The sequence below is a fragment of the Bubalus bubalis genome, chromosome 6 (genome assembly GCF_019923935.1).
Source record: "Bubalus bubalis isolate 160015118507 breed Murrah chromosome 6, NDDB_SH_1, whole genome shotgun sequence".
Classification (NCBI taxonomy): domain Eukaryota; kingdom Metazoa; phylum Chordata; class Mammalia; order Artiodactyla; family Bovidae; genus Bubalus; species Bubalus bubalis.
In genome coordinates this window covers 9,089,441-9,111,461 of record NC_059162.1, presented here as the reverse complement: position 1 = coordinate 9,111,461, position 22,021 = coordinate 9,089,441, and the positions used below count along the sequence as shown (strand labels likewise).

General features: G+C 42.7%; 1 protein-coding gene across 1 annotated transcript in view; it reads right to left on the bottom strand.

The window, feature by feature from the left end:
* The window catches only part of SLAMF1 (signaling lymphocytic activation molecule family member 1), a 39,685-nt gene extending 17,664 nt beyond the window's left edge, over positions 1-22,021 (bottom strand). The window contains exons 1-3 of the mRNA NM_001290890.1: positions 21,928-22,021; positions 11,875-12,213; positions 9,679-9,963 (exon numbers count right to left, since the gene is read on the bottom strand). Coding sequence (NP_001277819.1) covers positions 9,679-9,963; positions 11,875-12,213; positions 21,928-22,003 — 700 coding nt within the window. The 5' untranslated portion in view covers positions 22,004-22,021. The remainder of the gene's footprint in view (positions 1-9,678; positions 9,964-11,874; positions 12,214-21,927) is intronic.

Sequence of the window (22,021 nt, the reverse complement as noted above, 5' to 3'; positions counted from 1 at the left end):
GCTCTTATTCAATTATGATATGCATATGGAAACTAACTGTCACGGACTGCCTTTGGGAATTTAAATAAATATGGACAACAAAAAGCTACTTCTATAGCTTGTGGGGGTCGGGATGCCCACGATCTCTTTAATTTCTTTCCTGCAGCCCTCTAGTCTGAGCTGTCCTGAGTGCAAGGTTCAGTGCCTTCACCCATTTCCACACACACAAAAAATAAAACCAAAAAAATCTATACTAAGAATTTTGTTGGGGGACTTCCCTGGTGATCCAGTGGTTAAGACTCTATGCTTCCACTTCAGGGGGCATGAGCTCAGTAGCTGGTCTGGGAATTCAGATTCTGCATGCTGTGTGGTGTAGCAAAAACATACAAACAAAGAGAATGTCGTGGGTTCGAATCCTCTACTGTAGATTTGAAAGTTCACAAGGAGGAGATTCCATCGTGAAAAGGGAAGCTTTCTAACACATGAGAGGCTCAGACCCTATCTTTCTTTTCCTATATCTACACAAGCAACACCTTCCCCCATTATAACACAGAAGTATTTAACCTACAGCTGGATTCTTTGGGGGAGGGAGGTCTTATCTTCTGCTCTCCATAAAGAGCAGCTTACACTCTTCATAGAGCATTTATGAAGCTCTTTATCCTAAAGAAGCTCTGTTCCCTCCCAAAGAGGAATTCTAATAGTGGTTTCTTTAATATGATCATGTTTTTCTAACCCAGTAAGGTGTAGGAGTCCTATCTAGATGGTAAACTCCTTGAAGGTAGACCCTGTACCTTATGCTTCACATGCATTCCCCTTTCCACATGACACAGTATAGGGCAGGGGGCACTCAATATGCATGTGATGGACAAGTGATTTAAGTTAAATTAAATTAGGAGCCATAGAATGAAGTTTGGAGAAGACTATCATATACCCTTTGGCTAAGAATTATCAGAACTCTAAGTTCAGTGGTAAAGAATCCACCTTCCAGTGCAGGAGACACAGGAGATACAGGTTTGATCCCTGGGTCGGGAAGATCCCCTGAGGGAGGAAATGACAACCCACTCTAGTATTGTTGCTGGGAAATTCCATGGACAGAGGAGCATGGAGGGCCACAGTCTGTGGGGTTGCACAGGGTTGGACATGACTGAGCATACATGCACATACACAAAAGTATAAGAAGGTCTCAGAAGGAATGCAGGGTCACCTTCTGAATGGCCCAAGGCAGGAGTAGAAGGGAACAATCAATGACCTACTTGGCAGTGCTTTATTACAGCCAAATGGAACCAGAAAGAAGGTGTGCATCTGTGCTCTCAGCACCATCTGTGTTCCCATTTTCAAACCACCACTTCCTGTAGCAGAGACTCTGGCTCTTTTTGCTCTCCCTCTTTTCGCTCAGTCATATAGTGAGGCCCCTCAGGATGACGATGCTCAGAAATCAGACCAACATTGTTCTGGGGTCCACAGGTCCCATTCTTCGTCCAAAAAGAATCCTTATCTGAACAGTCTTTTTTTAAAAAAATTTAAAAATCATTAAAAAAAAGCTTTATTGAATTTGTTACAATATTGTTTCTGTTCTATGTTTTGGTTTTTTAGCCAAAGGCACATGGGATCTTAGCTCTCCAACCAAGGATCAAACCCACACTCCATGTATTGGAAGGCAAAGTCTTAACCACTGCCAGGGAAGTCCCTGAACATTCTTAAAGAGGAGACTTAGGACTTTCCCCCTCCGTGGAACCTCTTAGAGACAGCTGAGCAGGCTGGTTGAGAACTCCAGTGCCATTTATGAAGAGTTCTTTGCATGAGTTTCCATCCTTTGGTCTTCTATTTGATTGGCTGTGGTTCAAACCTGATAACTTGGCAGGTAGCCACGCCTCTAAGGAAAAGGCTGAAGGGCCTTTTTTATGTATCTCTGAAAGTCTGCTGCCACAGAAACACAAAAGTCTCTCTCAAGTCCCCAAACTCTAATTGTTTAAGGGAGATAAAGAAGAAAATAAAAAGAATCTGAGAAACAAATGTAGCTCACCCCAGGAGATACCGAGATGCTAATATAACGGTCTGAGGGTGCCATATCTCTTTCCTGCCTTTCATGTGGTTCTGTCAGTAAGGCCTTCTGCCTGAAGCACATCAACTTGAAGCAGTCAATCATCTTCAAGAGACACCTTTTTGTTGGTGGCAGTTTCCTCTCAGAGTTGGGAGTGGGGGGAGGGTGGTCCCAAACCATACACTAATTTAAGATATGGCACCACCCAAGTAAAGATTATTACACAGAGTTCTCAGCTTCCGGAAAAATCCCTTACACTTGCCTATCCCACCCAGCATCGTGTTGCAGGGACTACTGGGTGTAACCCATTTTCATCCTTCCCCGACAAAGCAAGTCTTGTCCAGTCACATGACTGCCCAGCTAAGGACTACATTTCTCAGCTTCCTGTGTAGCAGGTGTGGCCAAGTGACAGGGCTCTGGTCTGTGAGAAGGGACAGGTTTCATCCTTCCAGGATTGTTGCCATGCTTCCCGGGTTGGGAGTACCAGGGAGAGGGACTTGCCTGTACACAGAACAGCTAGATGACGCAGTAACAGTGGGAGCTCCCTTTTGATGAGATGGCCTTGTTAGAAAGGGGGAGCCCCCGGAGCTCACTGGCAGGCGTCAGATTTTCCTTCCACGGAGCTAACCTAGACTTGCTGAGCCAACGTTTTGCTAATCTACTGAAAGGGGTCCTCTTTTCAAAATGAGCTCCCAGGGGCATTCCCTCTGAGTTCAACTGTTTAAGGTTTAGTATTACTCATTACTGCACAGACAGAACTATTTCAGATCACAGTCATGAAGGATGGCAGCAAGTCACTCACTGTCCAGTGCTGGCCCACATTGACATGACCTAGGAGAAGGCTTGGTAGCATCCCTGGATTTGTTTTTGTTGTTGTTGTTTAGTTGTTAAATCATGTCCAGCTCTTTGGGACCCTGTATACTGTAGCCTGCCAGGCTCTTCTGTCCATGGATTTCCCAGGCAATAATACTGGAATGGGTTGCCATTTTCGTCTCCAGGGAACCTTCTTGACGCAGAGATTGAATCTGCATCTCCTGTACTGGCAGGTGGATTTTTTTTTTTTTCACCACTGAGCCACTAAGAAAGTACTTTGTAGTAAAGAGGCTTCATAACAATAGATATGAAGGTATTTCTTGCTGTAAAACAGTGAGATAACAATTGGAATAAAGATGAATATATGGTGGAGAGCCTGGACAACTGTTAGGAAAAAAAGATCTTGAGAAACAAATATGTCCTTGTGTGGTGAGAACCAGTACTGACATCATGTCACATTTGCTTTCATCACATCATTACCATTTGAATTTCTCATTAACGAAAGTGAAAAATGTCTCAAGATCACTGTCCTTATTATAGAAGATAAACGGATATCTAGTAAATCCTCATACCCCACCACATCATCCCAAGGCTGGGATTTCCCTCCCTTGAATGGGATCTTTGTTAAAGGAGCAGCCAGTGCTCTGGCTCAGGACTCATCATCTCTTGATGGGTGACTGCAATAATGGGCCCTCCCCACAGCTAGTTTCTTTTCCTTCTGCTTCTTCCCCACCACAGTCTACTGTCCACACCACTGGAAATTCTCTCTGAAATGCAAAACTAATCACATTAGTCCTCTATCTAAAACTATCTATTAGTTCCCATCAGAATACCATAGGACAATACAGAACAAGGCCCAGTTATATCTGCTTTTCTCTCTGCCTTGAGTGTCTTTCTCTTATCTGCTTGGGTAATTTCTATTTATTCTTCAAAACCTAGTTTGTGTCACATTCTCCGTGATGCTCTTTCTGATTCCCTGAAACAGTGTCAATCATTCCCTTCTCTGGGTTAACTTGCACATATTTCTGTTTTGCCCCTATCATACTACTTAACCTGGAATAATAGTTACTTATAGAGCTATGCCTTTATTAAGAGCAAAGAGTGTATCTTTTTTTTGTCTTTGTGTTCTCAGCATCTAGCACACCATTGGAACATAGCAGAATCTCAGTAATATTTTGTTTATTGAACCAAGTATGGTATTTTAAAAATTAGTGATATTCCTTTGCAAACCCAAATCAACGAAATAATAAAATTCTGTTTTCCATATTTAGGCAATCTGGTGTACTGAAAATGGCATGCCACAGTCTAGCTGTGTGATTTGGTTCTCGAATGCTGTGGTTCCCCATCCCTGGAGGCAGGGCAGGGGATCTCTATTTGTGTTATGGGTTGACTGTGTTTCCCCAAAAATTCATATGTTGAAGTCCTTAGAATGTGACCTTATTTGGAGACTGGGTCTTTACAGAGGTAATCAAGTTAACATGAGGTCATTAGGGTGGATCTGAATCTAATCTTACTAATGTCCTTGTAAGAGGAAATCTGGACATACAAAGAGTCACTGGGGATGAGCATGCAGAGACCACATGAAGACACAGCAAGAAGACAGCCATCTACCGCCAAGGAGAGAGGCCTCAGAGAAAAAATCAACCCTTCCAACACTTTGATCTTGGACTTCTAGCCTCCTTTCTCCTGTGAGAAAGTAAATTTCTCTTATTTAAGCCACCTCACCTGTGGTGTTTTTGTTATGGCAACCCTAGCAAAGTAATTACTGCTGCTGCTGCTGCTAAGTTGCTTCAGTCATGTCCGACTCTGTGCAACCCCAGAGACGGCAGCCCGCCAGGCTCCCCCATCCCTGGGCTTCTCCAGGCAAGAACACTGGAGTGGGTTGCCATTTCCTTCTCCAATGCATGAAAGTGAAGAGTGAAAGGGAAGTCGCTCAGCCGTGTCCAACTCCTAGCGACCCCATGGACTGCAGCCCACCAGACTTCTCCATCCGTGGGATTTTCCAGGCAAGACTACTGGAGTGGGATGCCATTGCCTTCTCTGAAAGTAATTACAGGTGGGTCCTAATCCAATATGACTGGTGTCATTTTAATAAGGGGAAATTAGGACAGATATACGCCGAGAGGGAAGACAATGTGAAGAGACAAAAGGAGAAGACAGCTATCTCCAAGCCAAGGAGAGAAGCATGGAACAGCTCCTTCCCTCATGGCCCTCAGAAGAAACTTAACACTACTAACACTTTGATTTTGAACTTCTAGCCTCCAGAACTGTGAGACAATAAATTTTGGTTATGTAAGTCACTCAGTTTACAGCACCTTTTTACAACACCCCTAGCAAATATATACCTTGGTAATCCTTCATTAGCATTTCTTATCAACGTACATACAAATGGACTTATAGACTATTTACTCTGGAAAGAACTTCAGGAGTTTACCCTTTTCAGTTTACATATAATGAAACAGAGGTCCAAGAAAGTGTAATGGCTGCTGAGTAGTTGCCTTAACGCCCGAATTGAGGTCCTGACAGGGTTTTCCCATGGTTCCATGTTTCTGCTGCTTCTTGACCTTCCCCATCTCATGAAGGCCTGCTCCATATCCAGTAAATCTGGTCACACTAGTGCATACTCAGTCCTCAAAGTGGTTTAGATGGACCACTCAAACATCTTTACATGTTTCTTTTTTCTTTCCTTTTTAAAAATTTTATATTCAATTTTTATTTTATTTTTTGGCCATGTCATGTGCCATGTGTGATCTTAGTTCCCTAGAAAGAAAGAAAGTGATGTCGCTCGGTCATGTCCAACTGTTTGCAACCCCATGGACTATAGCCTACCAGGCTTCTCTGTCCATGGGATTTTCTAGGCAAGAGTACTGGAGTGGGTTTCCATTTCCTTCTCCAGGGGATCTTCCTGACCCAGGGATCAAACCCGGGTCTCCCACATTGTAGGCAGATGCTTTATCCTCTGAGCTACATGTCTTCTGCAGTGGAAGTGCAGTCTTAACCACTGGACCACCAGGGAAGTCCCTTTATATGTTTTTTTAAGAATGTCCTGAGCTAAGTGCCTCTAGCAGAAGCTTTATGGCCAAGACTTTGAGATGCTTTAAGTAAATTCTTGTTAAACCATACTGAGAAACATGAAGAGAATTATTCTTCTTTTCTGAGATGGGTCAGGGTAAAACATTTGGTGCCCTAAGAGGGTTGCTACGACCAGAGAAGGCTGTGCTGAGGTGAGGGCTACCACTTTCTCAGCCACAAAGGAAAAACACACATATTTATTATGATTTATAAGGCATTTTAAAAGTGTATTATCTATTCTGATAGTACCCATGAGGATTTCAGGATCAGACAACTCAACTCTACCACTTGCTCAGTGTGTGACTTTTGCATATCTTTGTTTCCTCATCTGTAAGGTGGGGATATTAATACTATTTGGTTGCTGTGAGGATTAAATGAGAGTCCACATAATTGATACATAGTCAAGAAAAATTTTCAGGTATTATTTTAGATAAAGAATCTGAGTCTTAGGATAAGCAGCTTATCTTTGTAAGTAACAAGGGTAATACAAATCTAGAGATCTAGAGTTTACATTCTGTGTCTTTTTGTTGGAGCATTTAATCCATTTACATTTAAAGTAGTTATTGACATATATGTTCCTATTGCTATTTTCTTAATTGTGGTTGATTTTGTAGATCTTTTTCCTTCCCTTGTATTTCTTGACTATATAAGTCCCTTTAACATTTGTTGTAAAGCTGGTTTGGTGGTAATGAATTCTCTTAACTTTTGCTTGTCTGAAAAGCTTTTTATTTCTCCATCAATTTTGAATAAGATCCTTGCCAGGTTCAGTAAACTTGGTTGTAGATTTTTCCCTTTCAGTACTTTAAATATATCCTGCCATTCCCTTCTGGCCTGCAGAGTTTCTGCTGAAAGATCAGCTGTTAAGTGTATGGGGTTTCCCTTGTATGTTACCTGTTGCTTCTCCCTCCTTGCTTTTAATATTCTTTCTTTGTGTTTAGTCTTTGTTAGTTTGATTAGTATGTGTCTTGGCATGTTTCTCCTTGGGTTTATCCTGTATGGGACTCTTTGTGCCTCTTGAACTTGATTGACTATTTTCTTTTCCATGTTGAGGAAATTTCAACTATAATCTCTTCAAAAATTTTCTCATACCCTTTCTTTTTCTCTTCCTCTTCTGGGACCCGTATAATTTAAACGTTGGTGTGTTTGATATTGTCCCAGAGGTCTCTGAGACTGTCCTCAGTTCTTTTCATTCTTTTTACTTTATTTTGCTCTTCAGAAGTTATTTCTACCATTTTATCTTCCAGCTCACTGATTCACTCTTCTGCTTCAGATATTCTGCTACTGATTCCTTCCAGAGTATTTTTAATTTCAGTAACTGTGTTGTTTGTCTTTGTAGGTTTATTCTTTAATTCTTCTAGGTCTTTGTGAATTGATTCTTGCATTTTCTCCATTTTATTTTCAAGGTTTTTAATCAACTTTATTATCATTATTATGAATTCTTTTTCAGGTAGTTTGTCTATTTCCTCTTCATTTATTTGGACTTATGTGTTTCTAGTTTGTCGCTTCATTTGTGTAGTATTTCTCTGCCTTTTCATTATTTTCTTTTAACTTACTGTGTTTGAGGTTTCCTTTTCCCAGGCTTCAAGTAAATTTGAATTCTTTCCTTGAAGAAGGTTGAATTCTTTCTTCCTTTTGATTTCTGCCCTCCTAAGCTTGGTCCAGTGGTTTGTGTAAGCTTCATATAGGGTGAGATTTGTGCTGAGTTTTTGTTTGTTTTTCCTCTGATGGGCAAGGCTGAGTGAGGCAGTAATCTTGTTTTCTGATGATTGGGTTTGTATTTTTGTTTTGTTTGTTCTTTAGATGAGGTGTCCTGCACAGGCTGCTACTGGTGGTTGGGTGATGCTGGGTCTTGTATTCAAGTGGTTTCCTTTTGTGAGTTTTCACTATTTGATACTCCCTAGGGTTAGTTCTCTGGTCTAGGGTCTTGGAGAATGTGCTCCCACTCCAAAGGCTCAGGGTTTGATCTCTGCTATGTATCGGGCTTGGTCTGTGACACTTGAGATCCGATAGTAATCCAAACAGAAAACGATGCTCCTCGTGGTACTGTTTTCAAAGGTTAGTTCTGACTGCTGGTAGAGAACCGACTGCAGGGGCCAAGGGTGGCAGCAGGGAGACCAGGAAGAAGGCTATTGTAGAAAACCAGGCGAAAGAGGACAGTAGCTGGAATCAGGGTGGTAGCTCTGTGATGGCACACTTTGGATCCCCCTCAGCGTGGGCGCAATGTCTGTGGGGACTCTGAGTGGAGACATGGGGTGCAGGCACCTGAGATCAGGGTCAGGCAGGGATGAAGGGTCTGTGATCCCCTAGAGTTTACATTCTGTAAACTCTACACTCATGAAAGACTGCTGTCTTGATCCCACCAGCCCATTCTGAATAGCTGTGGGCAGGGAGAGAGGTCTGAACCGGGGGAGAACCTCTGAATATGGTTCATGTGCAAGGTAGGCAAGCAGCCAGACACCTCATGTGAGTGGACAGGTAGCCCACTCTGCCGTGAGTGGCTGGGGGAGGTAACATGCAGTGGGTGAGGCTCACCAAGGAGCTCTTAGATGCAGAAGGCAGGTGGATTTCCCCAGCAGTCCATCTGGAATACCTCAGGGGAGTTGCTGACTGGATATGCTATGCTGAAGGGCATGACCTGGCTGGATTCCCCTGTCCCTAGATCCTTGGTTATCTGGAAAAGCCTTCCAAATATACATCAAGTCTACTGTGGGCAAGAGTCTCCTTAGAATGATTCCTGTTTACCCTCAGTGGATGCAGAAGGAAGAATGTCAGGGCACAGGTAATGACTGGCAGGGCCAGCACACTGGTTCTTCTGTCCCTGAACCTACCTGAGGCACGGACACAAGATCTTAGTGAAAAGGCTCAGTGGTCTGTTTCCAGTCTCAAGTGGTGAGATGGGCTTACTTAATCAGCCCTTCCTTCCTTTTGATAACAGAATAATGATGCTTTATCTTTCCAGAAAAAGATTAGTCAGAAGATCTAGGTTTAGGTTCTGACTACCATTCATAAGCTGAAAAAACTTGAGAAGGGTTCTTACAGGCTATGAGCTTCAAGTTCCTAATCTGTAATAAAATGAGGATGATGCCAACAGTTATCTGATAAGGCCATTGTGAGGAACAAAAGAGATCATGCAATTGAAATGCTTTCTCAACAATAAAGTGCTCTATGACTTACCACTTTCCCAAGCTTCACAGTCCAGGTCTTAGTCAGAGATCTGACTCCCCTGACCCTCTGACCTGCTGTGGGAGTCACAGTCCATTTCATAAAATGTTTCCCTTTGTTACATCTTGCTTTTCAGTATTGAGCACATGTTTCATGTACTATCTGGACAGCAGAGGTTGTATGTCATATCTGTTCCCAAATTCCTACAACACAGGTGACTGATAAATACTTATTGATGGTATAGAACCATCCCACTCTTAGTGGAGCATGAATTGGGAGTCAGGACCTGCCGCCCACACTTCCTTACCCCGCCAGCCTTGTAGGTTGGCGCCAAGGCAGGAGGGGAGGGGAGGGTTCACCCAGGGCTCTGGGTCTAGTTCCATCATTTCTCACCAGTTTTCTCAACTATGAATGGAGCATAACGACACCTTGCTCATTATGAAGAGTAGCCACTCACTGAATGCACACGGGAGGCTTTTACAAACCATAGAGAAAATATAAAGTGTTGTTCCTAAGGTGAAGGCCATGGCTATGGAAGCAGAGCATTGGTCCAGGTGGGGACTGAGTCCATATCATTAATGTGGCGTAACAGCTGCCTCTCAGACACTTACCTGGGGGACTGGAACTGCAACTGGGCCAAGGGATAAAGGTCTGAGAGCTGTTGCTGATGGGGTTGCTCACAGTGCAGATGTAGATGTTGTTGGCATGCTGAGGGCCAAGAGTGAGATACAGGAGGTGGGAGCTATTGGTGGGACTCAGTAGGGGGACTCCTGCTTCCTCACTCCAGTTGTAAGTCACGTGGTCCCCTTTCTCCACCATGCAGGCCAGCATGAGACTGCAGTTCCCATCTTCCTGGGTGGTGTTCAACACCTTAATTTGCGGAGTGGAGACCTGCTCTGTCAAAAGGGGGAGGAAGGGAGCCATCACTGAAATGAATCCTCTGGAATGGTGATTTAACCTTTTTGTTAGAAAAAATGCAACCTAACAGCATCTTTCCCTCCCTATGGATCTGTGGTGTAATATATTTCTAATAGGAACCTACTACTTCGCACCTTCCCTCCCCCTACTACCCCTCTATACTCCTTTCCAGGACCAGGGATAAAACAGAGAAGAGAAATATTGTCTTTTAGTTCCCTCCCACCAAGACTGTTAGGGCTCCCCTTGCATTCCTCTTGTTTTTAATTTAGGTTGCTCTCCTGTATTCCATCTGGGGAGTTTGCTCTCAGCTAATTCCCCATGGGTTTGAATGTCCTTGGCTAAAGTATTACCTTCTATATCTAAAAGAATGACTTTTCAGTGGTGGGATTTCATCTGTACTGTGTGTGTGTGTGTGTGTGTGTGTATAGCAAGTGCTTTAGGATGTCTGAACTTGGGATAGCCACAGGCCTTACCAAACTTTTTCACTCTAATGATGTAAAATTGGCAAAGGAAAAGGGAAAGTCCTTTTTATTTAGTAACTACTATAGGACAGGCAGAATACTAGAATTTCACACTCATCATGTTCTTTAATCTTTTCAATAACTTTCTCAACAATTATTATCCTAGTTCTAATTATTCTCATTTTATAGATGAGGAAACTGAGTCCCAGAGAGGTAGAGTGTCTTATATAATGCCACTCAACTTTTAACAGCCAAGCTGAGATCTGAAAGTATGTCTGTCTGATTCCAAAATCCAGCCTCTTTCTTTGACTTGAGAGAATACCATGGTTGCAGAGAACATATTTTCTAAGGTGAGAATTTGATCATAAAATATGATAAGATGTGACAAAGACAGTGAATCGTTCTAGAAAACCTATGTGTAACCTTCGTGCTTACAGCAGCCTTGCCCTGGGGACACTACTGGAATGATCAGAACGCGCTGATACCTGGTGAAGGGCTGTGGGAATTCTGCAGACATTTAAAGGGAAGATACCAAGGGAAGGCCAGGGAGGGAAGTGTCGTCTTGTGGTACCTGAGAATTTTAAAGAAATGTTGTGTGTGTGGGGCTTCCTGACCCATCTAGAAGCAAGACACCACACATGGCTGCCAGGATCCCTGGGAATTCAAAGGAGCTTTGGGACTGAAGAGACAAACTCTGGGCGCATTCAAGAGGGGCTGGCAGTTAAAGAGGCTAAAAAAAAAACAACAAAAAAAAAAACAAAACACTGGCCTTGGATTCAGATGGACCTAGGTTTTAGTTTAAGTTCTGCAACTAGGCGATTTTTTTTTTTTTTTTTTTTTTTTACAACCAGGGCCTTTGTTTAAGTGAGAAAACTATGCTTCTTCCACCAGGTAGATGCAATCCTCTGCCAGGATGCAGGGCTTGGTGAGTGGTGTGTGGGTTGAGTTTCAGCTCTCCTTCTCCCAGGACCCCTAGTGTAGTGAACCACCTACGCAGATGTGAGTAGGCACGTGCAAACCACTTATCTCTTGATTTCAGTGTCCTCGCCTATGAAAGAGAGGTTTTGCTTGATCAGTGGTATTCAAACTTTTAAAAATCAGAAGAAAAACCCACTATTTTCAAACAAAATCTTATTTGTAAATTGAGACTCTTGGGGCTCCGGGCCCTCTAGCATACGGGCAGCTGGGCTCCTTTCCTTTAGAAAATGGGGGTAAAGGTAACTAGTGCTAATCAGCTATTACTAATGTGCAATTTGGACCAATTTAGTGAACCTCTCAAACTTTTCCCTGAAACCCTGTTTAACCCTAGACTGAGATGTCTTTCAAGTTGCTTCCAATTCTGAACACCCTTTGCTTCTGAGAGAAGCTTGAATTCTTAGGCAAGGCACTTAGGCACTCCTTGTGGGCCAAGGAAGCCACCGTCATTACCATAGAGCTTCAGCTGCAGGCTAAAGTGCTGGACTGAAACATTTTCCTCCAGGCTTATAAAGTACCAGCCTTCATCCTCCTTCCTGCTCTTCAGGATCCTCAGGCTCAGGTTTTCCAGATGAAACTCATAGCCGTCCTCCAGACGTGGAGAGCCACCTTTCCGCAGATCTAGGGACACTATTTTCTTCTTGACAGTGTCTTTGGGTGATTCTGCCATTGTGACAAGGATGTGGATGCTCTTATTCATGCTCCTACTTATCTCCTCAGATGCCAGGGGCAACAGCACGCTGCTTCCCAGCTGCCCGAGAATCGTCTTTGTGGAACTGGTCAAACCCTCACCTGTGGAAAGAAGGAGAGGGAAGTATCATATCATAGAAGCTTTGAGACTTACGTCCGTGCATCAGGAAAAACAGACTGGAGCGTCTCTCTCTTCCTCTTGGCCAATCCCTGGGGTTGCCAGATTCCTAGTAGTTTATAAGGACCGTCGTGAGGATATCACTGCATTCTCAGTATTTAAAAAGTCCCAGTGGAAGTCTTGTGATAGAGCTGTATAGACTAACTACATTACTTGGTCTCTATGATCTAGGAGGGAATTCTATCAACTCAGATTTACAGTTAAGGCACCTAAGGCATAGAGAAGTTAAATGACATGCCTAAAGTCATATAACTAGTAACCAGATTAATTCATCAGCCAGACTTCTCATCACCACTGGATACAGTAAGTCCCCTACATACGAACATTCAAGTTGCAAACTTTCAAAGGTGTGAATGTGCCCTTATATGCCAACTGTTCACTGTATTGTGCTATTGTACTTTTCAAGGTACTATACTGTAAGATTAAAAATGTTTTCTTTTCATTTTTTTTAATTTTTAGCACCCAAAATGTTTGTATTGGGGTATAGCCAGTTAACAATGTTGTCATAGCATTGAACAGTGAAGGGACTCAGCCACCCATATACACGTATTCATTCTCCCTCAAACCCCCCTCCCACCAAGACTGGCACATAACATCAAGCAGAGTTCCATGTGCTATACAATAGGTACTTTTTGGTTATCCATTTTAAATATAGCAGTGTATACATGATCTTCTCAAAATGCTTTTTATGTGCTTGTTTTTAAAGTTTTATTTGTGTGAAAAATATCATCAACCTAGTACAGTCCAGTACTATATAGCCAATTGTATTAGTTGAGTACCTAGGCTAACTAGGTACAACAAAGAGGATTTATGAGCAAATTGGACTTATGAGCTCCCTCTTGGAATGTAACTCACACATAGGGGATTTAACCCGTTCATACATAGGGGACTTATTCATAAATAGTGTGAAGGAAAGAGGGTAACTGAAACTAATTCTGAGCTTGTGAGGCCAAGAGACCAAGATTACAGAAGCATCATTTCAAATGAGAAGGAAAGAGAAAAGTCTAAGGGATGTGGAGTCAAGGAGGAGGCGAGCCTGTGGAATCTTATCTCTCCAAAAAGCCGTTGAGATATATAATAATGTTGAGGGAGAGAAATTATTTTATTTCTCTTTTTCAAAAGTGTCAAGCCAAAAAGAAAAAAAAAAAAACACACCCAAATCTTTCAAACCACTGTAAGTGATCCTACTGCTGACTTTTTAACACCTCCTCTCTCCTCAAACCCACAACCTCAGTTGATGAACCTGCCTCTCATTTCACTGAAAAAAGAAAAGAAACGAAAGAGAGCTTCCATTTGTTCCTACTACCAAGTCAACCCACATACTTGGATGGATGGTCTCTGCTCTTGGGTAAGGCTGGCCTCTTCCTTCCTGGAACACTCACCCACCTCAAGTCTTTGCTCCTGAGACCTCTGCCACCCCTTGCATCATCAATTTTGTTATTGTTATGGTACACTGTGGGTTATTTCTATTAACACCCAACATACCAACATGTAATTTCCTTTATCTTAAAAACCCTGATCCCAGGTCCAACCCCAGCCAATTTCCCATTTCTCTGTTTTCCTTTATCCTAAAGTTCTTTAATGTGTATTTATCCCTCTGTTCCCATCTCCTGACATTTTTTCCTTGTACTCACTCCAGATAAGCCTCGTTCTTTACCCTTCACTGGAACCACTCTTGTCAAGGTCACTGTATACCCCATGATACTAAGTCAATTCTCCATCTTCATCTTGCTTTCTCAAGAGTGCTGAGAAATTTCACATCCCCCCGTTTAAACACTGTCTTCATTTGGCCCAGAGAACAATACACTCTTTTGGTTTTCTTCCTATTTCATTGGCTGCCCTTTCTCAGTCTCCTTGACCAAAACCTTCTGCTCTTAAAGACCTCTAAAATTGGAGCATTCCAGGGATCAGTACTCAGACTTCTTCTCTTTCCCAGCCACACTTATCTATTAATAGTTGCATAGTTTGACAGATTTCTGGAATGCTTCCACAGGTGTATCTCCCATCCAAATCTTTCACTGTACTCCAAACTGCCTACACCAATTGGTATTAGTGTTTGGAGGTCTAAAGGGCATCTTAGACTTAGCAAATGGACTCATGATCCTGTAGCCTCTTCTGCAAACAACATTACAATTCCCAGGCCAAAACACTGGAATCACCCATGACTCCTTTCTTCCTTTAATATTCCATATTCAATCTATCAGCAAATCCCATTGGCTCTGCCTTCACAATATATCCGGCATCTGAGAACTTCCAACCCTCTTCATTTCTACCACCATCATCACAGGCCTGGCTGTTCTTTTGTCTTCCAACAAATCTTCCTGCATCTATACAATGGATAGAGAAGCCTTTTAAAACTATGTCAGATTTTGTCTCTCTTCAAAGAGAAACAAAATCCATAGTCCTTGTTATGGCTTCACAGATTCTGAATAACCCAGTCCCGTGGACCTCTCTGACTCCATCTCTTGTCCACACTTCACTCACTACACTATGGCCACACCAGCTCTAGCTGGTCCCTAACTCATCCAGAGCATTCTTATCTCATAGCTTTTGCATTTATTGTGCTTTCTCTTTCTGGAAATCTCTTCCCTTATGTATCTAAAGAGCTCATACTCTCATTTTCTTTTAGATTTCTGCTCAAAAAAATCATCTTTTCTGAAAGACCTGCTCTGATGATCCTATCTATATCCTATCCTTTCTTGCTGCACTTATCACTGTCTGATGTTATACTGTATATTTGGTCATTTTTATTTTTGTCTCCCCCCGTACTAGAATGCCAACTTCTCAAGAGGAAGAAGTTCATGTTGTTCATTGTTTTTTCCTTAGGACCTACAGCAGTGGTTGGCATGTAATAGGTTTTAAAAGACAGCCTTCAGAATGGGAGAAGATAATAGCAAATGAAGCAACTGACAAACAACTAATCTCGAGAATATACAAGCAACTCCTACAGCTCAACTCCAGAAAAATAAATGACCCAATCAAAAAATGGGCCAAAGAACTAAATAGACATTTCTCCAAAGAAGACATCCAGATGGCTAACAAACACATGAAAAGATGCTCAACATCACTCATTATCAGAGAAATGCAAATCAAAACCACTATGAGGTACCATTTCACACCAGTCAGAATGGCTGCGATCCAAAAGTCTACAAGTAATAAATGCTGGAGAGGGTGTGGAGAAAAGGGAACCCTCTTCCACTGTTGGTGGGAATGCAAACTAGTACAGCCACTATGGAGAACAGTGTGGAGATTCCTTAAAAAACTGGAAATAGACCTGCCTTATGATCCAGCAATCCCACTGCTGGGCATACACACTGAGGAAACCAGAAGGGAAAGAGACACGTGTACCCCAATGTTCATCACAGCACTGTTTATAATAGCCAGGACATGGAAGCAACCTAGATGTCCATCAGCAGATGAATGGATAAGAAAGCTGTGGTACATATACACAATGGAGTATTATTCAGCCATTAAAAAGAATACATTTGAATCAGTTCTAATGAGGTGGATGAAACTGGAGCCTATTATACAGAGTGAAGTAAGCCAGAAAGAAAAACACCAATACAGTATACTAATGCATATATGGAATTTAGAAAGATGGTAACAATAACCCTGTGTACGAGACAGCAAAAGAGACACTGATGTATAGAACAGTCTTTTGGACTCTGTTGGAGAGGGAGAGGGTGGGAAGATTTGGGAGAATGGCATTGAAACATGTAAAATATCATGTATGAAATGAGTCGCCAGTCCAGGTTCGATGCACGATACTGGATGCTAGGGGCTGGTGCACTGGGACGACCCAGAGGGATGGTATGGGGAGGGAGGAGGGAGGAGGGTTCAGGATGGGGAACACATGTATACCTGTGGTGGATTCATTCTGATATTTGGCAAAACTAATACAGTTATGTAAAGTTTAAAAATAAAATAAAATTTAAAAAAAATAAACACAAATACAAGTAAAAAAAATAATAATAAATAAATAAATAAATATCTGTTCAATTTATGAATGCTAAAAGCCATGTTACCTGATTAAAATCCTTCTTATTTAGCTTTGACCCATATGTGGCTGAACTTCATAACTGAAATTAATCACAAGCTAATGTTCATAAGAGAAGGAGCCCATGACTCAGAGAGAGCACAGATTGTTCTAGTTGATAAGAACGTCAAAAGAATACAATAAAACTGTCTGCTTAAATAATGCAGACACCTAGAGAAGGCACAATTAACTTGTGGTTAAGATGGGTTGTTGGAAATTTGGGCAAACAGATTCAGATGTTCTTGATAGCAAAATGTTTTGATATCCTGCGAAGGGCCCTGCTGATATCAGACTAGAGATTTTAAGGTTGGGATAAAGAAAAATTCGGATTTGAATGGTTGGCTCTTGTTTTTTTTGCTATGCTATGTGACTTGTGGGATCTTAGTTCCCCAACCAGGAATTAAACCCCGGCCCCCAGCAGTGAAAGCACTGAGTTGTAACCACTGGACTGCTAGGGAATTCATGGCACATAACTATTAAGGAATGGTGAAAAGACAATTAGCATTTGTTCTTTTGCATATCGCTATTAAATCAACTCTTGAAACAGAGTGCCTAATTAAACAGTTGCTTAATTTATTAGACAAGGAATGCTATTCTTGGTGCTGGTATTTTATTTTTACAAAGATATGTAAAAGAACATGTTGAAATTCCTTCTAGTCACACTTATGGATGCCTGGCTGTCCAGATAATGTGGTACATATAATACCCAAGAATCTTGAACCTAAACTTCTACCAATAAAGGGATGACAGAAAACTAGAACCATCCATGCAAGTAGAAATATCACATGGTATACAGGCCCCCTAAATTGAATATAGAAATCATATAGGTAAGCATATGTACATTTTTTTCTGGGAGCATAGCCATGAATGTCACTTCTCAAAGGAATCTGGGCTTCAAATCAAGGTTGAGAATTACCATCACACTGTTGATTTTTTTAGATCAATTTTGATATGGAGAAGAAGAAAATGCAAAATGATACCCATTTATAGACCATAAGCCTCCACCCTCCCTTGTGTCGTGTGTGTGCTTTCCACCCACCTAATCCAACAGACTCTTTACACCATGGTTGCTTTTGGAATTTAGAAATGGAAAGGAGTCAGGAGAAGAGGAGACGGAGGATGGGGCAAGAAGTAGCCAAAAAAAGAAAAAAAAATTTTTTTTAATTTTTTTATAGAAAAGAAGAGGTTAAGAGGGAAGAAAAGAGAGGGCAGATGAGAATGACAGGATGAGCGGTTTAAGCAGACTTGGTCATGGGGAGTGGAATCAAAATCCCATTCAGAACAGACCCTCACATGCCACAGCCCACATAAAGAATGATGATGTAACAACTGAGTGTGTGAGTGGCCGGGTCTGTAGAGGGTGTGTGACCTCACTGACACCTGAGCAAGAGTGGAAAAACAAGTGGGGACTTTAAAGTGGTTCATAAAACCCTTCAAGTAGAGTACCAGCTCCTGAAACATCCTACTGCCTGATGAGTGTTTTCCAGTGGGTTTGTGATTCAGTCAGACCCTGTTTACTAAAAGAGTCTGGAGGAAACATTTGTAGCTGTTAACACCAACTCACTTTCCTTCCAGGGCAATTCTACTTAGAAAGTAGAGTGATTCACATGAGCTCATGGATATTTTCCTGAAATTAGTAGCATTTAGCCAACCCTTTCATAAGATGGGACTCTACCTAGTGATAACCTTTCTTGGTGGGGGGCAGCCCTGACACTGGGCGTCTTGCTACAGCATTTCTTTCAGGGAGGACTCAGAGCCCTCATAGTTCTTATGGGAAATCCGGGTTCACAAAGCAAAGATAGTGTGTCTAAGTCTCCTTTTTAAATTGAAGTCCTACCAGGTGTCCTTCTAGTCCCATTCCTTGATGCTGCTGGGTCTTTCTATCTTAGAATATTTGCGCTTACCGTTCCCCAGCCTGAAAGTCGGTCACTGCTCTTTATTTGCCTGGCTAACTCCTCCTGTCCTTCAGGCCTCTACATCTGACCCTTGGCTGTGATGCGGCTCCTCTGCCATGCACTTCCAGTGCACTTTGGGTCACTCCTTTCACATCGCCCATCACACTTTTAACTCTCCTTCAATGCTTTTTATCCTTATGCAATTACAAGCTTCTAAGAGTAGGGTCTGTGTCTGTTTTGTTCACCACTGTAGCAGTGAGACAAATCTCTCTTCAATACCCTTTTATACTGTTGAAGTTTTATAGACCTACGTAGGATACTCCTCCAGAAACAAACTAGTTAACAAAAATTAAAAAAAAAAAAAAACTACATGACGAAAGATGTTTCTATCTACTTTTCAAATCCCAGATCAAATACTTCCATATGCCTTCTACTTCCCTCTCTGATTTATCCAACTTCTCTCACCTTTTGTGAATTCCTATATTTAATTCCAATTCAATTAACATCAACTCATATGCTTCAATTATAGGTAGCACAATCTAATTTTTACCATGGGACCGGGATACAAATTTTAGGATTCTCCTCCCTAAACATAAGCTTATCCAGTTTCATTCCTTGAGGCCTCTGGAGTCAAGCTGTGTGATTAAGGAGAAATTACTAACTACTCTGCGCCTCTTTGGAGAAGGCAATGGCACCCCACTCCAGTACACTTGCCTGGAAAATCCCATGGACGGAGGAGCTTGGTAGGCTGTAGTCTATGGGGTTGCTAAGAGTCAGACACGACTGAGCGACTTCACTTTGATTTTTCACTTTCATGCATTAGAGAAGGAAATGGCAACCCACTCCAGTACACTTGCCTAGAAAATCCCAGGGACGGGGGAGCCTGGTGGGCTGCCGTCTATGTGGTCGCACAGAGTCAAACACGACTGAAGCGACTTAGCAGCAGCATCAGCGGTGCCTCTTTTTCCTCTTTTATAAAATCATAATGTAGCAATACCAACTCACAGAGTTGGTATAATTAAATGAATAATACACATAAAGCACTTACAACAGTGTTTGATATATAGCAAGAAAGTTCTGTACATACTACTATTAATCATTCAACAAACATTTGTAGAAGGGCTCTCGTGTGCCACATTCTGTGCCAAGTTCTGGGCAGAGGCTGTGGTGGTGCATTTTACCCCACACGTCACCTAGTGCCAGGCATACCATGTGTCCTAATAGATAGTTGCCAAATGGGATTGTCCAAAGTCAATCTATGGATAAAACCAAATAGCCCTGAAGTTCTGATTTGCAGTCTAACACCAGAGATAGTGAAGTCAGTGGAGTTATGTCATAGTATTAAAACTTTTGAGAAATAAAAGTGCCTAGATCTAAATATTGGGGTAGAATGGTTCAGTGAATACACAAGATTGGGCAAAGTCTAGAACCACCCCCACCCCCCCACAACTTGCCCCTCACTTCTCTTCCTATGTGTGTGGAGGAAGTGGGGAGGACCTGAATGAAAGAATAAAAAATCCTACTGGGGTAGATTCATCAGTTGTAACAGATGCACCACTCTGGTGGGAGATATTGATGATGGGAGAGGCTATGTGTATGTGAGGGCCATGGGAAATCTCTGTACTTTTCAATTATTTTGCTGTGAACCCAAAACTGCTCTGAAAAAGAGAAGCCTATTAAAAAATGTATCACTGAGGGAAATGGAGAATTCAGTTCATTGGGGGAAGGGACGTGTGGACTTTTTTGATTTTTACAGTTTTGACTGGGAATTGGAAGGTGAGCTGAGTAGAAATGGGAAGGGGAGTGGGTACTAATGTTACAAGAAGTGGGCTTCTTGGTTGGGTAAATCTGTCATGGTTGACCTGTCCCATTTGCAAAGCATTTCCGTCTGGGTTTTATTGGGGTTTCACCAGAGGGTGCATGTTTAAAAATAAAAACAGTATAAAATTTTTGTACATATTTCAGAGAAGACAATCGTAAGAAATATGAACACTGCTGATTGGATAGACACGCCTTTAAAGGGCTGGGCTGTTTCTCACTAACCAGTGACCTCCGAAGCTTTGCCTGCAGCAGCAGCGGAACCTGAGATGCCAGGGCCAGGCTGACCAGAAGGCAATCAGCACAGGGATAGGAAAGTTCAGTTCACTGTTCAAACCCGTCACTCCTGATAGTCACCAGAAAGTTTTCCAAAAATGGTGGAGTCGTGAACGGGGTGCCCCCAGGAAGGTTTGACTCTTCCTGAAGTGAAGTGAAGTGTTAGTCGCTCAGTCATGTCTAACTCTTTGCCAACCCGTGGACTGTAGTCCGCCAGGCTCCACAGTCCATGGAATTCTCCAGGCGAGAATACTCGAGTGTGTCGCCATTTTCTTCTCCAGGAGATCTTCCTGACCCAGGGATCGAAGCTGGGTCTCCTGCACTCTAAGCAGGTTCTTTACCATCTGAGCCATCTCCTCGTTATGGCTTAAAGTAGTTCCATATGGCTTTCTGAACCCTGAGTTCAGTTACTGCTCTCTGAGACCTTGGGCAGTGAGAGCCATCAGTCTGCCTGATTCTGAGGAAATGCAGGGCCAAGGAAGAGCTATTCATCTGGGAATCTGTCAAAAGATCAATCTCAAGTGCAGCCCCTCAGATAACCTCAGCACATCTCTGGGCTTCTCCTGGAAAAGTCCATAATGGATTTGCGGTCTTGAAAGCCCCAAGAACAAAGCATCCAGAGCCTCGGGATTTTCCCTCTTTCCCTAATGGCGCTTCCACTTTAGGCTGCCTCCCACAGTCTAAACCAAGTCTGAAGGCATCTAAGCAGAAAGAAGATGCTCATCCACTCCCTAGTGAGCCCAGTTTGCTCCTTGCTTGGCTTTGTCTTTTTCAAACACCTTTTCTCAAAGCTCTAAACAGAGTAGTTCGCAAAACTACTAAACAGAGAATGCCAGCAAACCAGAAAGATAGGAGCAGAGTCCAGTTCCAAACACTCTGGCTCTACACTGAAGCTACTCTGACTCTGAGCATTCTTGATTTGCATTTCTCACAAACTGTAACCAGCCTTGGGCTCCAAAAATCCTGGCTCTTCCCCTCTTGCTGCCTTGGAATGCTACTTCCAGGAAAGTAGCCACCAGCACAACCACGCTGTGGCCACTATCTGTTCCCAACCATTGCCTGGGGTTTTCAGTTTTACCCTCTCTTCCCGCTACAGCCCTTTCTTGTAGGTGGACCATGTTTTTGATTTGTCTGCTCGTGTGTGTGTGTGAAGATCCCCATCCAGGATAGGGTAGGAGTAACTTTCTCCCAGAGCTCCCTCTCTCTCCAGCTCATTCCCTTAGCCTGGGCCTTTGCCAGAAGGATACTCACACAAAACCAACCACTCAGCCAGGACTTTGACTGCAGCCTCTCACCCAGAGAGGCCAGTCTAGAATGTGACCGGTGTCTTTGACTGGAACTCCTGGTTTCCTTGGAAGCTAGGACTGGCGGGGCTAAGCCTCGGACCCAGGAGCCCAGTAACTCACAATCTTCCTTCCTCTTCAACAGAGGTAGGAGGAACTCAGTCTCTGAGGAAGAGGCAGCAGATCACAGCCCTCCCCCTACCCTCCTGCCCCCTACCCGCAGCCAAATAACAACCCCTGGCCGCTGAGTTCTCTCTCTGTCTAGGAGGCTATAGCTGATTCCTGGTAGGTAATCCTAGGACCCAAGCCCTCAAACAGATGAACACTTACCTGTTCTGCAGCTCAGCTCAACAATCAGAGAGAAAAGCAGCAGGACATTCGAGGAGAGCAGCCCTTTGGGATCCATCAGCCAGTGAGGATAAGG